This window comes from Nicotiana sylvestris, chromosome 9, assembly GCF_000393655.2.
Source record: "Nicotiana sylvestris chromosome 9, ASM39365v2, whole genome shotgun sequence".
Classification (NCBI taxonomy): Eukaryota; Viridiplantae; Streptophyta; class Magnoliopsida; order Solanales; family Solanaceae; genus Nicotiana; species Nicotiana sylvestris.
The window spans coordinates 180,288,519-180,305,901 of record NC_091065.1 but is presented as its reverse complement, the minus strand read 5'-3'; the positions used below and the strand labels follow the sequence as shown (position 1 = coordinate 180,305,901).

Here is a 17,383-nt window from a genome sequence, read left to right as displayed (position 1 = left end):
TTATAATTTTGTCAGAGTGAAGACCCACTTGGTCCACAATCACAATAGCTTTAATTCATATCATGTATTGGTCATAAAAATATATTTAAATATATATTAATTATTAATTTAGAATACAATAATTTAATATAACTAGAATTCAGAACTTGTAAATTTCAAATAATGGCTCTGCTTAGGTCAAAGATGAATTCATGCAGCTAGGGTTAAACCTAAACTTGAGAATAAGTAGTAAATTTGGTTATTTGGTGATGGGCAGGGGTGTTCATCGTTCAGTTTGGATCGATTTTTTTTTCGTAAAAAGAAATCAAAACAAGTAAGTCGGTTTTTCAAATATTAGAATTAAACCAAACCAATTAAGTCATTTTTTTATCGATTCGATTTATGTCGTTTTTCGATTGTTTTTCAATTATTTATTGATTTTTTTAAAAATATGGGACATACACTACAAAATACATATTCCGGCGATTACATTTTTAATGTAACACTATCAAACCAATTGCTCTATGATAAATCAATCATACCAAGATATATTGATAATAATTGAATTAAATTGTGATGAATACTTTAAGGACTCAATTAAAAATAGATTATTTTTAAGATAAAATAGATTCTTGTACTTAGCAAAAGAAAACTACCAATCAAACTAGAATATAAATGCAAATAACTAGATTATTATAATAGCAAAGAACTAGAATAAAAATGCAAACAATTAACATGTACCATAAAAATTTAGAAATTTTGTATAAAAATATACATATGTATAGGTGTAACAATAAATTTTAAATAACTACTTCTAATATACATATGTGTAGGTGTAATAATAAATATTAAATAACTACTTCTATAGTCGTTTTAGTTCAGGTTTTTTCAATTATTTTTTGATTAAAATCAAAATCAAAACCAAACCAAATTTGATCGATTTTTAAAATTCAAAACCAAAACCATACCAAAAAAGTATCGATTTTTTGGTTGGTTTGGTTTGGTTTTGTTTTCAATTTGAACTGGTTTTCGGATTTTTATGAACACCTCTAAAGTATTCTTGTTATGTGACGACTACTCTAGTTAATTGTTCAAAATACATTAAGATTACCCGGAAAAAAAAAAAAAAAATAGAGCGGATATTATGGAATTTCCATGATGCAAGGGTATGAAAAAATCCTTGATAGGCAGCGCTTCCCCCCGAATGGGGCCCTACGCGGTGCAAATCCGGATATAATTGTGATTTAATGCGGGTACCGAACACCGAATGAGAAACCAAAAAAAATTGTTTGGAAAAAGTCTTTCATGAAATAAGTTCTACCAAGTCACAATCTTGAAGTCAAATATTATGGTTGAACTTTGGACTAGTCTTACAAAGACTTGTCATATGTGCCTCAAGCCATAATTTCAAATATTACATGAACCTCCTTTGATAAAAAGATAACTATCTGTTTCTCTTTAAGCAAAGTTTGTTTATTTTAATTTAGAATCTTTATTAGTGTTATGTGTATTTTTTATTTATACTTTTGAAAGAAAAGTCTATCTGGAAAAAAATTATGGAATTAACATCTACTTCTCTCTGGCCCAACTTATATGATTAAATTTCCTTTTTACTTTGTTTCAAAAAGAATTATTGTATACGATCGAAGTCGAGCTCGACTACAACTTGGTAGATTTGTCTTAGAACGTGGCGACCACGGACTGGAGATTGACCTCGAGTCTCACCGAGCTACAACCTGGGATCAGAAGATCTGCCTTCGAGGAACGTTGAGTCCGGTATCGACCTTAGCCTCGAGCGAGCTCAGAAATAACAAACGAAAGACCGAAATATCCGCGACCTGGTAGATAATATGGCAGGAATCTCGGCGCATATCGACAAGGAACCGGCAATTAGCAAATCAAGAGATTTTTACCTTTTATAGAAAAGTATCTCTAGTAGGACTCCTCTACTATATAAATGAGGGTCTGATAATTCATTGGACACATTGTAACATGAATCCCAAAGCAATATACGGTTATTACTAGTTCTTATTATCTCATCATTTTGTTCCGATATCAATTAAGACATTTTTGAAATTTCAATATTAATCTAATTTCTCAATCTCTATCAAGATAGATCACGTATCCTTAAAATTGCATATAAATTCAATTATTCCGATTTTGAGAGTAAACAATTATATCTTTGAAATAACTTAATTTTAAATTTTGTATTTAACTTAATGAGATGATTTACAGCTACAACTTATTTACTTCACATGTTTCACAATTCTTTTCTTCTTTTATTAACTTCGTGCTTAGGGAACACAAGAATTTGTTAAGCACGAAGTTACCGAGATGGAGAGATTGAGGGTGTAATACACAAACTTTATGGGGTCGTTTAGTTACCGAGAATAAGATACTAATTTTGATAAAAAATTTGACATTATATTTGTCCAATATTTTGTTACTGTGTTAGTACGTGAAAATAGCAAGGGTTAGCCAGTTTTCGGACTGACAATAAAAAAATAGCCAGTATTTGTAAAGTCATTAAAAATAGCCACTGTTTTGTTGAAACACAGAAAGTTCCAGCATAATATGCAGAATTATGGAGCTCTTACGTTGAAACTTCCAGCATATTATGTTGGAATTCCAGCACTCAAAAAGTTCGAGCATAATATGAAGATTATGGAACTCCTGCATATAAACTTCCCGCTACTTTGGAACTCCAGCATATTATAAAATTCACGCACATTATGTCGGAAGCTCATATGTAGAAAAATTCGAACTTCAGTATATTATGCTGGAATATTTTCGGATTTTTAAAGGTGTTTTTGTTTAGATTTTATATTTACATGAAAAAGTGATTAAATTTTAATTACTTTTGAAATTGTGAATATTTTTCAATTACCACTTGTAAATGTGAATATTTTTTATTTTTTTCCTCTTGGAATAGCTAAAACCGATATAAATTTGTAGCAAAATCTTGATATAAATCTCGATCACATGTTGGATAGTGGGTTAAAATTCTAGGATTATTAATCTCGAAATTATAATTTCAAAATAACCTTGTTCGGAACATATAGTTGCCGAGACGCCTATAAGCAAGTGTTATGGCAAATTTGTGACTCTGCTTTGACTATTACAAACTTTGTTTTGCCGTTGGATCTAGTAATCAGCTACTTCACATAATGGCGTCTTGCCTTAAAAGATTAGCTTCCATTCGTACCCTTTCCTCTATAACTGGACTGGTTCGTAGCAAATCTCACACAAGGTTGGTTGAAAATTTGTTAGCCCCAAGACTTGCATCAGCAACTACTTCTTCTGATTGTTTCTCTGTAGGCCAAAGAGCTTCAAAGCATTACTCTACTGATCCGGGTAAGTTTGCCGGGTATCATTTTCTGCATGTCATTTTACTTTAACATTTAAGTAGCTCACGTGTTTGTGAAAATGCCACTTAGACTGCGTTACTTGTTTTTACAGTGGAGTCTATTCTTTTTCACGAGTTTGGGCAAGAAATAAATTAAGAATTAAGTTTGATAAATATTTAAGCTCTTATGCATACTCTATCCCTTCTATTTTGTGTGGCATATTTTGATTGGATTTTTTAAAAAAGACAGACTTTTGATACTTATAAGCTAAGCAAACCATATAAATTATTTCTAAATAATGGAAAGTGTTATTTCTTTGGGACAAACTAAAAGATAAAATATGGCATATAAACTGGGAAAGATGGCAGATAAATAGATTTTTTAAAATAAAACATTCCATATCAAGGACACCTTTAGTGTTGGTTGTGGAAAATTTAGATTATAAATCAGATGTTGACACTGCTTTTTGTTCTGTTTCTTTTGCAGCGTGAAAGATACGTTGTGTTCTGTGTTTGCTTTGGTGGTTTATCACTTAAGGTTATTTTGCTTTCAAGATGACTATTTCTAGGTTCCATCAGGTACCACAGTGCACCCCGAATGTGCTTTGAATTCAAGACTTCAGAATGATGGTGAGGTTGATCATCAAGATTACCTCAGATGGGGCAATGGTGGTGGGACTTTTCACAAGACGGCTAGCATTGATCCCTCGGCCTTTGTGGAAATTGGTGCTGTAGTACATTCAGAATGTGCCGTGGGTGCAGAGTGTCGCATTGGCTGCGGAGCAATCATTGGACCTACAGTCACTATAGGCCAATCAACGAAAATAGGGTAAACATCTTGTCTATGTTGAAGACAATTCTTTGGCCAGAGTAGTCAAAAACAAAAAGCGTGAAAAAGCACTAAATTCTATTGGAGGTTTAAGCACAAATAAAACGTGTGATTCAGTGAAGAAAAGCACCAATGAAGAAAAAATAAGAAAAATAATTACAGTGCAAGAAGATATAAGTATAACCACAACGATAGTATTTGGACAAAAGAATGGAAAAACTATAATTAAGCTATATATATGTTGTAGTGCCCTTAAAGACAAAATCCATGGGTGAAGGTGTTAGGAAAATATTAGATATGCCCTAGATCCAATCTCATGATTGATGATTTGAACATATTTTTGTGAACGCTATTTGATATAAAAATATATAGCATCTGATATTCTTTTATCATAGTTATTATTAATTGTTTGATTAACTTGATAAGGTCCCTGATTAAATTTGGAGACTTGACATTATGATGGAGATCATGATAATGAGAGTGAAGTTTCTTATAATTTAATCTAAAATTATTAATCTAGACATTAGTAATCTGGTTAGATCAATATTTATGTGATCGTCTTTATGAGATAAAGATTAGTTGATTTCATTAACTAAATTACAGAGATAGATGATGCATATAGAGATATGATCATTGTCCGGACTCATTGGATAATTCCTAATGGTTAGAATTACTATAAACTGCAATAGGATATCCTCTTGAAGAATATGAAGTAAGAGTTTCCTTTGACCTGAGATCGTCATAGTAATTGACAAGTTATTTATTGTGCTCTGATACCACTATTGGATTGCGTATAGGTGTTCATAACACGCAGCGGAAGACAATAACAATCCTAGGCAGATCTTTTTGTGTTTAAAAGTTATTTACATGTCAAATTCAAAGATCGGATCTAAGACGTACCTGGTGAAGAGAGTCTCGTTTCAAAATTCTTCGATAGTTCGAAGGCTCTATGCGTATCCACACTGAGACGGATTTTTGCTATCAACTCTTTGATCAACGAAACCCGCAAATAAATTGAATAAAATTGATGCTGAATTTTTTTTTAAAACCTTTCATCGTAGCAGTAAATTGACAAGAAAAATAATTTTTCTTGTGAAGAACGTCTCTCTCAGCTTTGGCCTTTTTCCGGAAAACTATTTTTCACTGCTTCTATTTGGATGATATATATATATATAATATCAACCATAGACTGCTTTCCTTTTAGGTTAAGGAAAAACCAATGGTGGTAGCTTCACGTGGCTAAGTCCAAAGTTTTCAAAACTTGGACTTTGCACAATTTTCTATTGAAAATTCGAATCCCATTCCTAATGGGAATTAGATTGCCGACAAGTCCCTACGACTTTACACGTGAAAATAATTGCAAGCAAAATTTTTCCTATTGTGGAAAATGAATCCCATTCTAAATGGGATTATGGTGGTTGCGTCCTTTATGGACTTTCCAATCCAATTCCAATTGGATTTCACGTTTTTATGGAATTTCATGTTACTAATCCAATTCAAAACTGGATTTCATTAACAAGTCTTCTGTTTATATTAAGGACAAAACTCACCAACCGTGAAGACCAATTCTATAATTGGATTTTTCCATAATATTCTAATGGAAAAATACAATTCCATTCCATATTGGTGGCTGCGTCCTTTATGGACTTTGACGTGAATCCAATTTCAAATTGGATTTCACCAATTAGTCTCATTAAAAAAGCGTGTAACCCATTCCTTATAGGATTACTAGTGCCATAGGTAGTTATTTGTGGACTTTGAGTTAATCTCCTTATTAATATTTAATATATAAATAAATATTAATTATAAGTACCAATTCAAAGTTTCTTTAACTACTACTGATGCTTCATTGTGGGTATAAGATATTGGCAGTGGTTATACCATCTGCAATATGTTGCAGGGGTTCCAAATAAGTAGAAGGTTGAAGAAAGGAGAAATTAATCTACAAGTTGGAAATGGTGCAAAAGTTGCGGTCGTAACTGTAGGATCAATTTCTTTGATAATGCCTACGGGCAAAGTACTTATGTTGGGTGTTTGTTATTACGTTCCTAAATTTGTTTCGAATATAATTTCAGCTTCTATGTTAGACAAATGTGGTTTTCGCATTATTATAAGCAATGGTATTTGCTCTATTTATTATGGCGATAATTTATATGTGAATGGTTATCTCCAACATGATGTTTATGTCTTATAATTAATATTTATTTTTATATGAAATATATATTAAATATTAATAAAGAAACTAATTCAAAGTCCACAAATAACTAGCTACGACACTAGTAATCCCATAAGAAATTGGTTACACGTTTTTTTAATGAGACTAATTAGTGAAATCTAATTTGAAATTGGATTCATGTCAAAGTCCATAAAGGACGCAACCACCAATATGGAATGAAATTGTATTTTTCCATTAGAATATTATGGAAAAATCCAATTATAGAATTGGTCTTCACGGTTGGTGAGTTTTGTCCTTAATCTAATGGGATATAAAATATTAACAGAAGACTTGTTAATGAAATCCAATTTTGAGTTGGATTGGTCACATGAAATTCCATAAAAACGTGAAATCCAACGTAAAAATAGCACGGTCTAGCCAGTTTTCGGACTGGTCATTCAAAAATAGACAGTGTTTACCAAGTCAATGAAAAATAGCCACTATTTTGCTGCAACAGAGACCGGTCCAGCATAATATACTGGAGTTCGGTGCACCTGTGTATGAACTTCCAGCATATTATGCTGGACCGGTATACTTTGCTGGCTCCAGTATAATATACTATAGACTGGAGCACCGGTGCACCAAACATCAGTATATTATGCTGGATCGGTATATTATACTGGAACTCCAGTATATTATGCTGGAGTATTTTGAACAGTGTTTTCGTTCAGATTTATTTTTACATGAAAAATGGCTAAATTTCGATTACTTTTGAAACTGGGCTATTTTTGAACGACACTTGTAGATCTGGCTATTTTTGAATTTCTCCCAAATCCAACTGAAATTGGATTGGAAAGTCCATAAAGGACACGGCGACCATAATCCCATTTAGAATGGGATTCATTTTCCACAATAGGAGAATTTTTGCTTGCAATTATTTTCACGTGTAAAGTGCTAGGGACTTGTCGGCAATCTAATTCCTATTAGGAATGGGATTTGAATTTTCAATAGAAAATTGTGCAAAGTCCAAGTTTTGAAAACTTTGGACTTAGCCACGTGAAGCCACCACCATTGGTTTTTCCTTAACCTAAAAGGAAAGCAGTCTATGGTTGATAATATATATATCTTCCAAATAGAAGCAGTGAAAAATAGTTTTCCCGAGAAAAGGCCAAAGCCGAGAGAGACGTTCTTCACAAGAAAGATTATTTTTCTTGTCATGTTACTGCTACTCTGAAAGGTTTTAAAAAAAATTGTAGCATACAATTTTATTCAATTTGTTTGCGGGTTTCATTGATCAAAGAGTTAATAGCAAAGATCGGTGTTGGTGTGAATACGCATAGATTCTTCGCGCTATCAAAGAATTTTGAAACGAGACTCTCTTCACCAGGTACGTCTTAGATCCGATCTTTGACATGTAAATAACTTTTAAACACGAAAAGATCTGCCTAGGATTGTTATTGTCTTCCGCTGCATGTTATGAACACCTATACGCAATTCACCAGAAGGTTCACAGGCCTAGCACCTTGACGCATACGCAAAGCGCAAATTAAGTAATCAAACTTCAAGGTTGATGGACCTTTAAGAGCCTTTAACAACATTGTATTTGGCCTCATTTTGATGGGATATCTCTAGTAGGTAGCTAGAAGACTGCGTTCTAAATATTGAGTTGAAATAGGCCCAGCCTAATAAATAGAGCTGAGGTATAGTTAAAAAGATAGTTGTTATTTGGTTTCAGTTGGCAAAATAATATCGTTCTTCCGAGCAAAATCTCGCCAGCCTTTCTTTCATGATTATATTAAAAAATTATCAATTATCTATGCTTAAGCCTTTTCTCGATTAGTTAGGATGTCTTAGTTCTGTGCTGGAGTCTCCTAAAGAAGGAAATCCAACTGTTTAGAATTGAAAAAAAGGTGGATGGGATACAGTAGAGGGGGAGTAAACTTAAGATAAAAAAGCTATGAAAAAGCAAGATGATCCGTTTACTTTCTTAGCTGTAGGAAGTGTCTCAATGCATCTGGTTTTGTGGCCTGAATTCTATTTTGCACCATTTCTTACAAGTGACTTTTGGTCTATGAATTATGCACAAATTATCTTCAGCTACAATGTTGCATTGGCTAATTGCATGGTTGGCGACTTTTGTGTTATCCACAGCGGAGTCTGCATTGGTCAAGATGGTAAGGCTGAATCTAATGTGGAATTTTCCTTTTCAGTTCATTAAAAAGAAATCCAAGACTATTCTCTTTTCTGGTACATATTTCGGTCTACCTGTCGCAGACCTGCTTTTAATTTACATATTACTGCTAGTGTTAGATTCTAAATAAAAAGTTCTTTTCTTGTTACAGGTTTTGGATTTTTCGTAGATGAGCAAGGAAACATGGTGAAAAAGCCTCAAGTTCGTCAAATACTACTATTTCTCTAAGAGATAAAATTGTTACCTGTGATCCTTGATATCATGTCTTTTACATGAACCAAAAATGTGTTTTTAATTCTTTATGCTTGTGGCTAATTCAAGACCCCTAAAGTTTTTAGGGTCTTAAATGCAAGTGACCAAGAGTAAATAAGCAAAGAAAAAGTAAGTGTGGAGAGCTACCAAATGAGCTCCTCAGTGAAGTGAGCTAGAATTTGAGTAATTCTAGTAATCGTTAGAGTCCTATAGTTAAGTCTGTTGATCGTTCTTGTGTGTAGTGAAAAGGTGTGCAATAGATATTTAATATTAGAATTTAGACAAAACCAATTTGATTATTCTTCATTGTTTTTTTATTTGGTGTTACATTTTAGAACGATATTTGACACACAAAGTGTCAACATTTGTGGTTGATGTTAACCTTATTAGTTTCTTAGCCCGTCACTTCACCTCTGCTCAACATTTATATGTTCATATTACTTGTATGATGTCCTTTCTTATTTTGGTATTTTGGTCCTTTAAAAATTAAAAGCTGACATGAGGGATTTCTGATTTAGATATAATACCATGCTATATGGGGCTTGATTTGTTGATCAGAAAAAAAATATCCTTGAGTTTGGTCCATGATCATTTATGTTAATATCTCATTGTTCGCGCTGAAGCCCAGTAAGCACTTGAGTATAACTTTGACTTATGCTCAAGCTTGACTGTTCTCTGAATGAATCAGGGCTGACCGTACTTGAGCTAAAAATTGTTAGTCCTTGATATGTTTTTCATTGGTTGATACCAGATCAACTACCTACCAAAAATTTTAAAATGAAAGAAAGGTTGATAGCAGATCAACTATATAAACTTATCCTGGATTCTTTTTCATATACTTGATATCTTATGAGCTACGACTCTTTGTAATCTTCCAAGACTATTAATTTTTTTCTTTTATCTCATCTGCAGACCCTGAATGTGAGAATAGAAAACCATGTAGAAATAGGTGCAAACACGTGTATCGATAGGGGCAGGTGAAATAAATGCTCTTTTTGAATTCTTCATTGTGGTTGTCTCAAGTCTTTCCAAATTAAATCCCCTGCCCTAATGTTTCTGAGCTTAAACATAAATGCCTCATCACTCGGGGGCTATGCAGTTGGAGGGATACAGTAGTTGGAGAACATACAAAGATAGATAATTTAGTTCAGGTACTTTTCTACTTCTAAATTTTGGAGAAAATCTTGGATCAAGACGGTTCTTATGATCTATAATACAGATAGGTCACAATGTAGTAATTGGGAGAAGCTGCATCATATGTGGACAAGTCGGGGTTGCTGGTTCAGTGACGTATGTTATCCTTCTTATTGCACTTTGATAAATAATTGAAGTTAAAAAAACATCTATTTAGATTTGATCACTAATTTATTTTACTTTCTAGTTCAGTATACTTTTAGCTTTCAAGATTATATATTTGTTCTTTTCTTGGATTAATCTACATAATTTTCCTTTCCTAGTATAGGTGACTATGTAACATTCGGAGGAAGAGTCGGGATCCGTGATCATGTAAACATTGCCTCAAAGGTATAATTTTCTAACTGGCGATTTGTTCCTTGGATTCTATGTGAAACGACTACTCCATACAATAAATGTAATTTATGTTTTGTAGATTTCTCATGTTTTTGGATATTATATTGCATGGAACAGATGCAGATGCTAGAACACTTAACTTCCAAGCAAGCAGAGATTGTGTGTTATCACTTTATGCATCATAAGTTCTATATGAAACTGTTTAGCTTGACATTATCATGTTTATTCACTGCCTAGTCTTGATCTTAATGGACATGGTAAGAATACATAAATGTCATGAATGAGAGGGTTCTCATAATAAAAAATAAAGCTGCACTTTGTGTACCCGTTCTCTTGCTTCAAGTTTGTCCACCTTTTCCCTAGGTCTTAAGCTAACTGATATCATAGGATAAAAGACGAGATATTGTTGGAATAAACCACAGGTGGAGAATTCTATAGCCATACAACTGCTTATTTTAGTTTGCTTGACAATGCTGCTTATTATCCTCCAACTTCCTCCTAACATATATCAGATTCAGAATGTTATGGCACATATTCAAAAGAGAATCAGAATGCTATTACATTTTATGATGGTTATGGAATCCTTGTAGCATGTTCTCTGTTTCAATAGATCTCTATGTTTCTACTGCCAATACCATCATTCTTGCTCCCTGTTAACCTTTTAGTGTCCTAGTTTGACGTGCCCCCCACATGGGATAAAAGGATACTTTTCAATAGGTTTGAGATGTAGGAGTTTTGAGTGTAAAAGGAGAAATTTGAATAAAAAGTGGGCTCCATATAGCTTTTGAGGTACTATAATATATTAAAAAAAATATATATGTAGTGGAAAAGTTCCTTTAACGGAAAGCAGATACCCTTTTGGGCGAAACCGAAAAGTAAAACAAAACAATCTCTTTGTAGAGAAGGGAGTATCCTATTGGCCAATTCTAAAGCTTCTCTAAGACGTCGAGGAATGCTGTGAGCCATAAAGTACTTCAACTTAATATGAATCAGGATATTAAATTTCTCTGTGCATACTGCCTGCTCCTTCTGTTGATTGTGCACATCCTATGTGGTTATTCTTCTATTGACAGACTGTTACCAAATAATAGCATTTGATGCTACAGGTCAGGTTAGCAGCTAATAGCTGTGTCACCAAGGATATTAGTGAGCCTGGAGATTATGGTGGCTTTCCTGCTGTAAGGACTCTACCGTTGTTCATGGTGTTATCTAGTCTCTTCCAAAGAAGTCTGACCTTGTTTTTACAATTGTTTGATAATACTTGTGGCTAAATGCAGATTCCTATACGTGATTGGCGAAGACAAATTGCTATTCATCGTCAATCCTTGAAGTGAGTATTCTGCTTGAATCCAATCATAAACTCAAGATTTTGAACAATTTTTTGTATGCTATGCATGCCATTTGATGTGCACATAGTGAAGCATCTCCGGAACTATTATTTTCATATCACTTGTATTCTTTTGCTCCTATGCATGTTGAGCATGTGTTCTTTTGGATAGCTTAAAAATGATTACATGAAATTGTTGTTCCACTTACCTTTTAAAACATTGCATGCTCCTTTGAAAGCAAAATCATGTATAAAAACATCTATTAGGCCCGTCTTGATGGTTAACGTGATATCTTTAAATTAGTCCTGGTGCTTCATGGCCGCTGTTAAATAACTAGGCAGTTTTGGATGTGTCGATATCTTCTGACATATTCTTAATTGCCGTTAGCGATTGTTTAGTACATCGCTGAGATTATCAAAGGAATGAACTAGAAAATCGACACAAATACAATTCGAGCTTTCCAATTAAGCCCTTGCTGCATTCTTCTCCTTCGAGTTTTTGAAGATTTTGTACTCTACAGTCGTTTACATGCCAATTCTAAAGTACATTTTCCACTGCTATTTGTCATACTTTGTTAAAGAAACATATATATCAGTTGGTTCAATAGAGTTTCTTTACTTCAGAAATAATGCAGTTCAATTAGTAAAATACAATCCGAAAAATGAAAAATCAATAAGAATAAGATAACAAATGGAAAAGATTTGAATTGAATGCTCCGCTTCCTAAATCAGTTAAAATAAACTGGACATCTCTTATCCATGTAAGCAGGCAATATCATGCCATCTTGTCCTACTGCAACAGGACAATTAGCATGCATCCTATGACGTTTACTGTTCCACGACGAAATCTTAAATCTTATAGTTGATGTTAATTCAACACGAAAACTCACTGGCCCCCTCGTTCGATCATTCTGCATTTGCTTCCATTGCGACCCTGTTACTGTCAATGATGAACCACTTAGCATACTAGCAAAAATGGTACTGTTCTTAGGCTGTTGATAGAATGGTGTCAACACTTGGTAACCTCCAATACTTTGTTCTTGATAATACACTGTCACTTGACTTGCATCATAATAAACCCCAATACCTTGATTAGAATTTCTTGCTGTGACTTCGAAGTTTATTTGTGCATTTTCAGGTCCACCAACTCCTTGGCCTAAAGCTGGAACAGAGAAGTCATTGAGGAAAATTCGTGGCCGATGAGGGCGAAGACTTAGCCATAAAATGAATGTGATGAGTCCAACAATTGCAAGAAGGCCTAAGAATATAGAACATACTAGTTTTGAGACTCTTGTGGTTAAACTTTCTTTCACCCAATGGGCATAATAACTAGCACTATGGTGTCGCCTTATAGGGCGATCTTCATCGCGGCCATAAACGGGTAATTCAGGCCTAGACTGCATTTTTTTTAAGAGGATGGAATTGAGGTTGATCATGAACAGTTTTACAGTACATGATTATATATGCAAATTTAAACTGTGAAAAATTGGTGGATTGAGCATAAAGTAATGTTTAAAGAGATGTTGAGATCTTTTTAGGAAAGAAAAGAATCAAGAAGAACTAGTTATGTCATCTTGGTATATAATACTACCTCCTTGAAAAGTACTGGTATTGGATTCTTGAATTCAGGGGAAAGTATACATTGTTCTGTCCACAAATTTATTCCTTCTCAACTCTTTAATTCTTTCAAAATTATTGAACACTATGACTTATTGAGCCGAGGGTCTTTCGGAAACAGCCTCTCTACTTTTTCGGGGTAGGGGTAAGGTCCGCGTACACACTACCCTCCTCAGACCTCACTAGTGAGATTTCACTGGATTGTTGTTGTATGACTTATCGGCTTGAAGCTTCTTCTTTTTTTTTTTTCCTTTTTTTTTTAAGTATTTTGGATAACCTTCTATATTTCTTTTTATGATGTCCTAAGACCACCATGCTCATCTCAGGGTGAAAACTCTTTGGTTGGCTATTGACCGTATGATGTTGGGGGGGCGGGGGGGCTCTGTTTCTTTCATTTCGGTCACTTGAATATCTGGTTGTTATTTGTGTTGCTTTCACATGTCTTTTCGCTGTTGCGCTTTTTGTTTTTCTCTTCTTTAACGTGGTCTTTATGCTTCTCTGAGCCGAGGGTCTATTGGAAACACCCTATCTCCACAAGGTAGAGATAAGGTTGCGTACACACCACCCTCCTCAGAACTCAATATGTGGGATTATACTGGGTTTATTGTTGTTTTCTTTTTCGCTTAATCAACGGTAACAAACATCCATTAAATAGTTGAGATTAAATTTCACATAATAATTCACTTAAAATTGTTATATTAAAATTAGATATTTAGTAAAATGGGACCTATGCTTCTTTAATGGAGAATTAAATTATAATATGATAAAAAAACTCACCTATAAGAACTTAAGTTTTACTCCCTCTGTCCCAATTTATGTAGCAGTATTTGATTTGACACGGAGTTTATGGGGAAAAAAATACTTTTGAAACTTGTAGTCTAAAACACGCCATAGACTTGGGCGACTCATATTAAAAAGGAAAGTTTAATCATATTCCAACTTATAGGGGCGGTTCAAGCACATAAGTGGCCTAAAGCCAAAGTTTAATATGAAGCCTAATTTTTTTTTTAAAAAAAAGATTATAATATATATTTGTATTTGAAGTCTATTCTTTTAGCTTTTTGAGATGCAAAATTGTTAATAAATTTTTTGTAATCATTTTCTTCTAACAATTCCTTGTCAATTGATAATTTACCAACATATTAATTTTTTTATTAAGACATTGTTGGTCTTTAGGTAATATAAGCATTTAGAAAAGAATCAAGTCATTTTATTTGATTGAGTATATCGATTAGAGAATATTATTTTACGTTAACAGTTTTAATTAAAAAAAGGCCAAATACATATACAACCCATTCAATTTGGCACCATTTTTCATTTGGAATTTTTACATTCCTATGTCATATAGTAAATTATATTACCCTCCATGCTTAACTTTTAATATAATTATCTTTTATATACCTAATTACCATTTATATACATTTTAGGGGTTTTAATGTTATTAATTAATCTCCTAATTTAACTCTACCATATATTCTCACTCCCCCAAGTTTCTCTCTCCAAATCTCACCCCCTCACCCACGTATCAAACCACACCCCACGATTTCCTCTTCAATCACTCAATATTTCCTCTTCTAAAACCAGCGAAAATCTGTAATTCCTCCACCATTGACAACCGTTAAAAAGCTTTGAAGCTTTGAATTCGAATTTGGGTTTTCAAAAGGCATTGTTTGTTTGAATTGGATGTTGTTGCAAAGAATTGAGAATTCTCTCTACGTCTCTCTCTATCTCTCAACCCCAAATTTCAGTAATATAAAGCAAAGGAAAAGAGAGCAGCAATTCCATCATTGACAGCCATTAAAAAGTTTTGAAGCTTTGAATTCGAATTTGGGTTTTCAAAAATCATTATTTGTTTGGATTGGGTGTTGTTGCAAATAATTGGAAATATGGTTTGGACTTTATATCTCGATTTTGAGGGGTTTTGGTGTAGACTAGACTTGGTTTTGGCTGAATTTCAGATTAAAAGAAGAAGAAGAAGAAGAAGAAGAAGAAGAAGAAGAAGAAGAAGAAGAAGAAGAAGACGTGACATACATTATATTGCAGAAATTGTAGTAAAATTGTAGAAAAATTGTATTATGTTGTTTATTTATTTTTGTTTTATTCATTTAACTATTGTATGAAAGTTGAACAACATTGCATAAAAATTATATTTAAGTTTTATGATATTGTAGTTGTATATAACTGAGTAAAAATAATGTACGAAAATTGTAGATAAGTTGTATAATATATAATTAGTTGTATGAAATTTGTTTTTACTATGTATAAATCAGATACAAAATATACAAAAGACATATTGTATAAAGTTTATATTTAAGTTGTATGTTATTGTAATTATATTTAACTGGGTAGAAATAATGTATGAGTTGTAGATAAATTGTATAATATATAATTAGTTGTATGAAATTTATTTTTATTATGTATAAATTAGATACAAAATATACAAAAGACATATTGTATAAAATTTGTATAAAAATTGTATTTAAGTGGTATTATATTGTAGTTGTATATAACTGAGTAGAAATAATGTATGAAAATTGTAGATAAGTTGTATACTATATAATTAGTTGTATGAAATTTGTTTTTACTATGTATAAATTAGATACAAAATATACAAAAGACATATTGTATAAAATTTGCATTTGACGATTTGACCAAAAGAGCTAAATTAGGATTTTGAATATTGTTAATTTGGATACAAAGGAAGTAAAAAGTTTCGACATAATGTGATTGAACTTTTGGCAAAGTCAAAAAAGTAATAAGGAAGATTGAAATGGAGAGAAAAGAGTAAAAATTAGAAAATTGAAATAAAAAGTAACATCAAAGAGAAAGCTAAATTAGGAGTTTTGACATGGTTAATCTGTTTGACATAATGTGATATTGAACTCTTGAAAATGTCGAAAAGGAAATAAGGAAGATGAAGGCAGAGTCTATATGCTCAGGCACTTCTGCAGATGAGCCTCCAAACAGTCCATTTGTTGGAGGTATGGTTCCTACTTCATAAGTTGCTTTTTATGATTCTATTATATGTAAAGGATAAAGCTGAGATTCTGGGAATATGGATATAATGGTAATTGATGTAAAAGGGGAATCTAGAAGCAATTTATGATTGTTGGTGGGAAAAGCAAAGGTAAAAAGTAAAAAATTGAAACAAAAAGTTTACACCCAAAAAAATTGGGTAAGATCCACGGAATTGTGATATATGAGTGGAAACATAAGGAAAGAAAAGAGGAGAAAAAAAGAAAAGGGTGTAACTAAATCCCTTAATTGAAGACACTAATAATGGATTGGGAGTCTTTTAAGGTGGAATGTATATATTTTGTAAACAAAACTTGTGTAGGTAGAGTAATTTACTAAACACGAACATTTAGGATAATAAAATTTCTAATAATGTATAGGAATGAAAAATCCTTTTTCATTTTAACACTCTATCTCAACCTTGTTCCATTTTGGAACTTCAACTCTTTTTTTATGTTCTACTTTAACACAAAAGCTTAAATCGGTGCAAAAAATATAGCGTTTGCCCTGGATGGTGTGACTGCACTCTCCGGCGGCGACACCATCGGCCAAGCACGTTGTACAACCTTCAGAACCCGCATATACAACGATACCAATATCGACGCGCAATTCGCCACCACAAGAAGGGCCACGTGCCCATCTTCTGGCCGCGACGCAAACTTGGCTCCTTTGGATATTCAGACACCAAGTCGGTTCGATAACGATTATTACCAGAACTTAGTGGCTCGACATGGGTTGCTTCACTCGGATCAGGAATTGTTTAATGGTGGATCTCAGGATGCGTTGGTGAGGAGTTATAGTACGAATGGTGCGGCTTTTACAAGTGATTTTGCTGCAGCTATGGTTAGGATGGGGAACATTAGTCCACTTACTGGAACTAATGGTGAGATCAGAAGAAACTGCAGGGCTATTAACTAATTACTATAATATATAATTACTTATTAGTAAAAAATAGGGTTCGGATATTTTAGTATTGACCCGTTTGCCGTGGATGAAAAGAATCAGGTGACAACATTTAATTGAATATTTATTACACCTCAGATTTGTGTATACACACACGTTATATTTTTTTGCACCGATTTCAGCTTTTGTGTTAAAGTGGAACATAAGAAATAGAGTTTGAGAGCGAAGATAGAACAAGG

At 33.2% G+C, this 17,383-nt stretch overlaps 3 protein-coding genes across 3 annotated transcripts; 2 read left to right on the top strand and 1 right to left on the bottom strand.

Annotated features, from left to right (window-relative positions):
- The first annotated feature begins 2,963 nt into the window (after nucleotides 1-2,963).
- On the top strand, nucleotides 2,964-13,008 carry LOC104226975 (probable UDP-3-O-acylglucosamine N-acyltransferase 2, mitochondrial). The gene is made up of 11 exons (XM_009779096.2): nucleotides 2,964-3,333; nucleotides 3,905-4,154; nucleotides 8,407-8,483; nucleotides 8,652-8,701; nucleotides 9,665-9,729; nucleotides 9,852-9,903; nucleotides 9,972-10,042; nucleotides 10,210-10,276; nucleotides 11,389-11,460; nucleotides 11,560-11,612; nucleotides 12,748-13,008. The coding sequence occupies exons 1-11, from the start codon at nucleotides 3,147-3,149 to the stop codon at nucleotides 12,767-12,769; spliced, it is 966 nt and encodes a 321-aa protein (XP_009777398.1). The 5' UTR covers nucleotides 2,964-3,146; the 3' UTR covers nucleotides 12,770-13,008.
- Nucleotides 12,206-13,045, bottom strand: LOC138877103 (NDR1/HIN1-like protein 26). Its single transcript, XM_070156633.1, has one exon. The coding sequence runs from the start codon at nucleotides 13,043-13,045 to the stop codon at nucleotides 12,338-12,340; it is 708 nt and encodes a 235-aa protein (XP_070012734.1). The 3' UTR covers nucleotides 12,206-12,337.
- Nucleotides 13,046-16,140: 3,095 nt separating this feature from the next.
- LOC104226978 (peroxidase-like) lies at nucleotides 16,141-17,159 on the top strand. The gene is made up of 2 exons (XM_009779101.1): nucleotides 16,141-16,207; nucleotides 16,741-17,159. The coding sequence occupies exons 1-2, from the start codon at nucleotides 16,141-16,143 to the stop codon at nucleotides 17,157-17,159; spliced, it is 486 nt and encodes a 161-aa protein (XP_009777403.1).
- The last annotated feature ends 224 nt before the right edge of the window (nucleotides 17,160-17,383 follow it).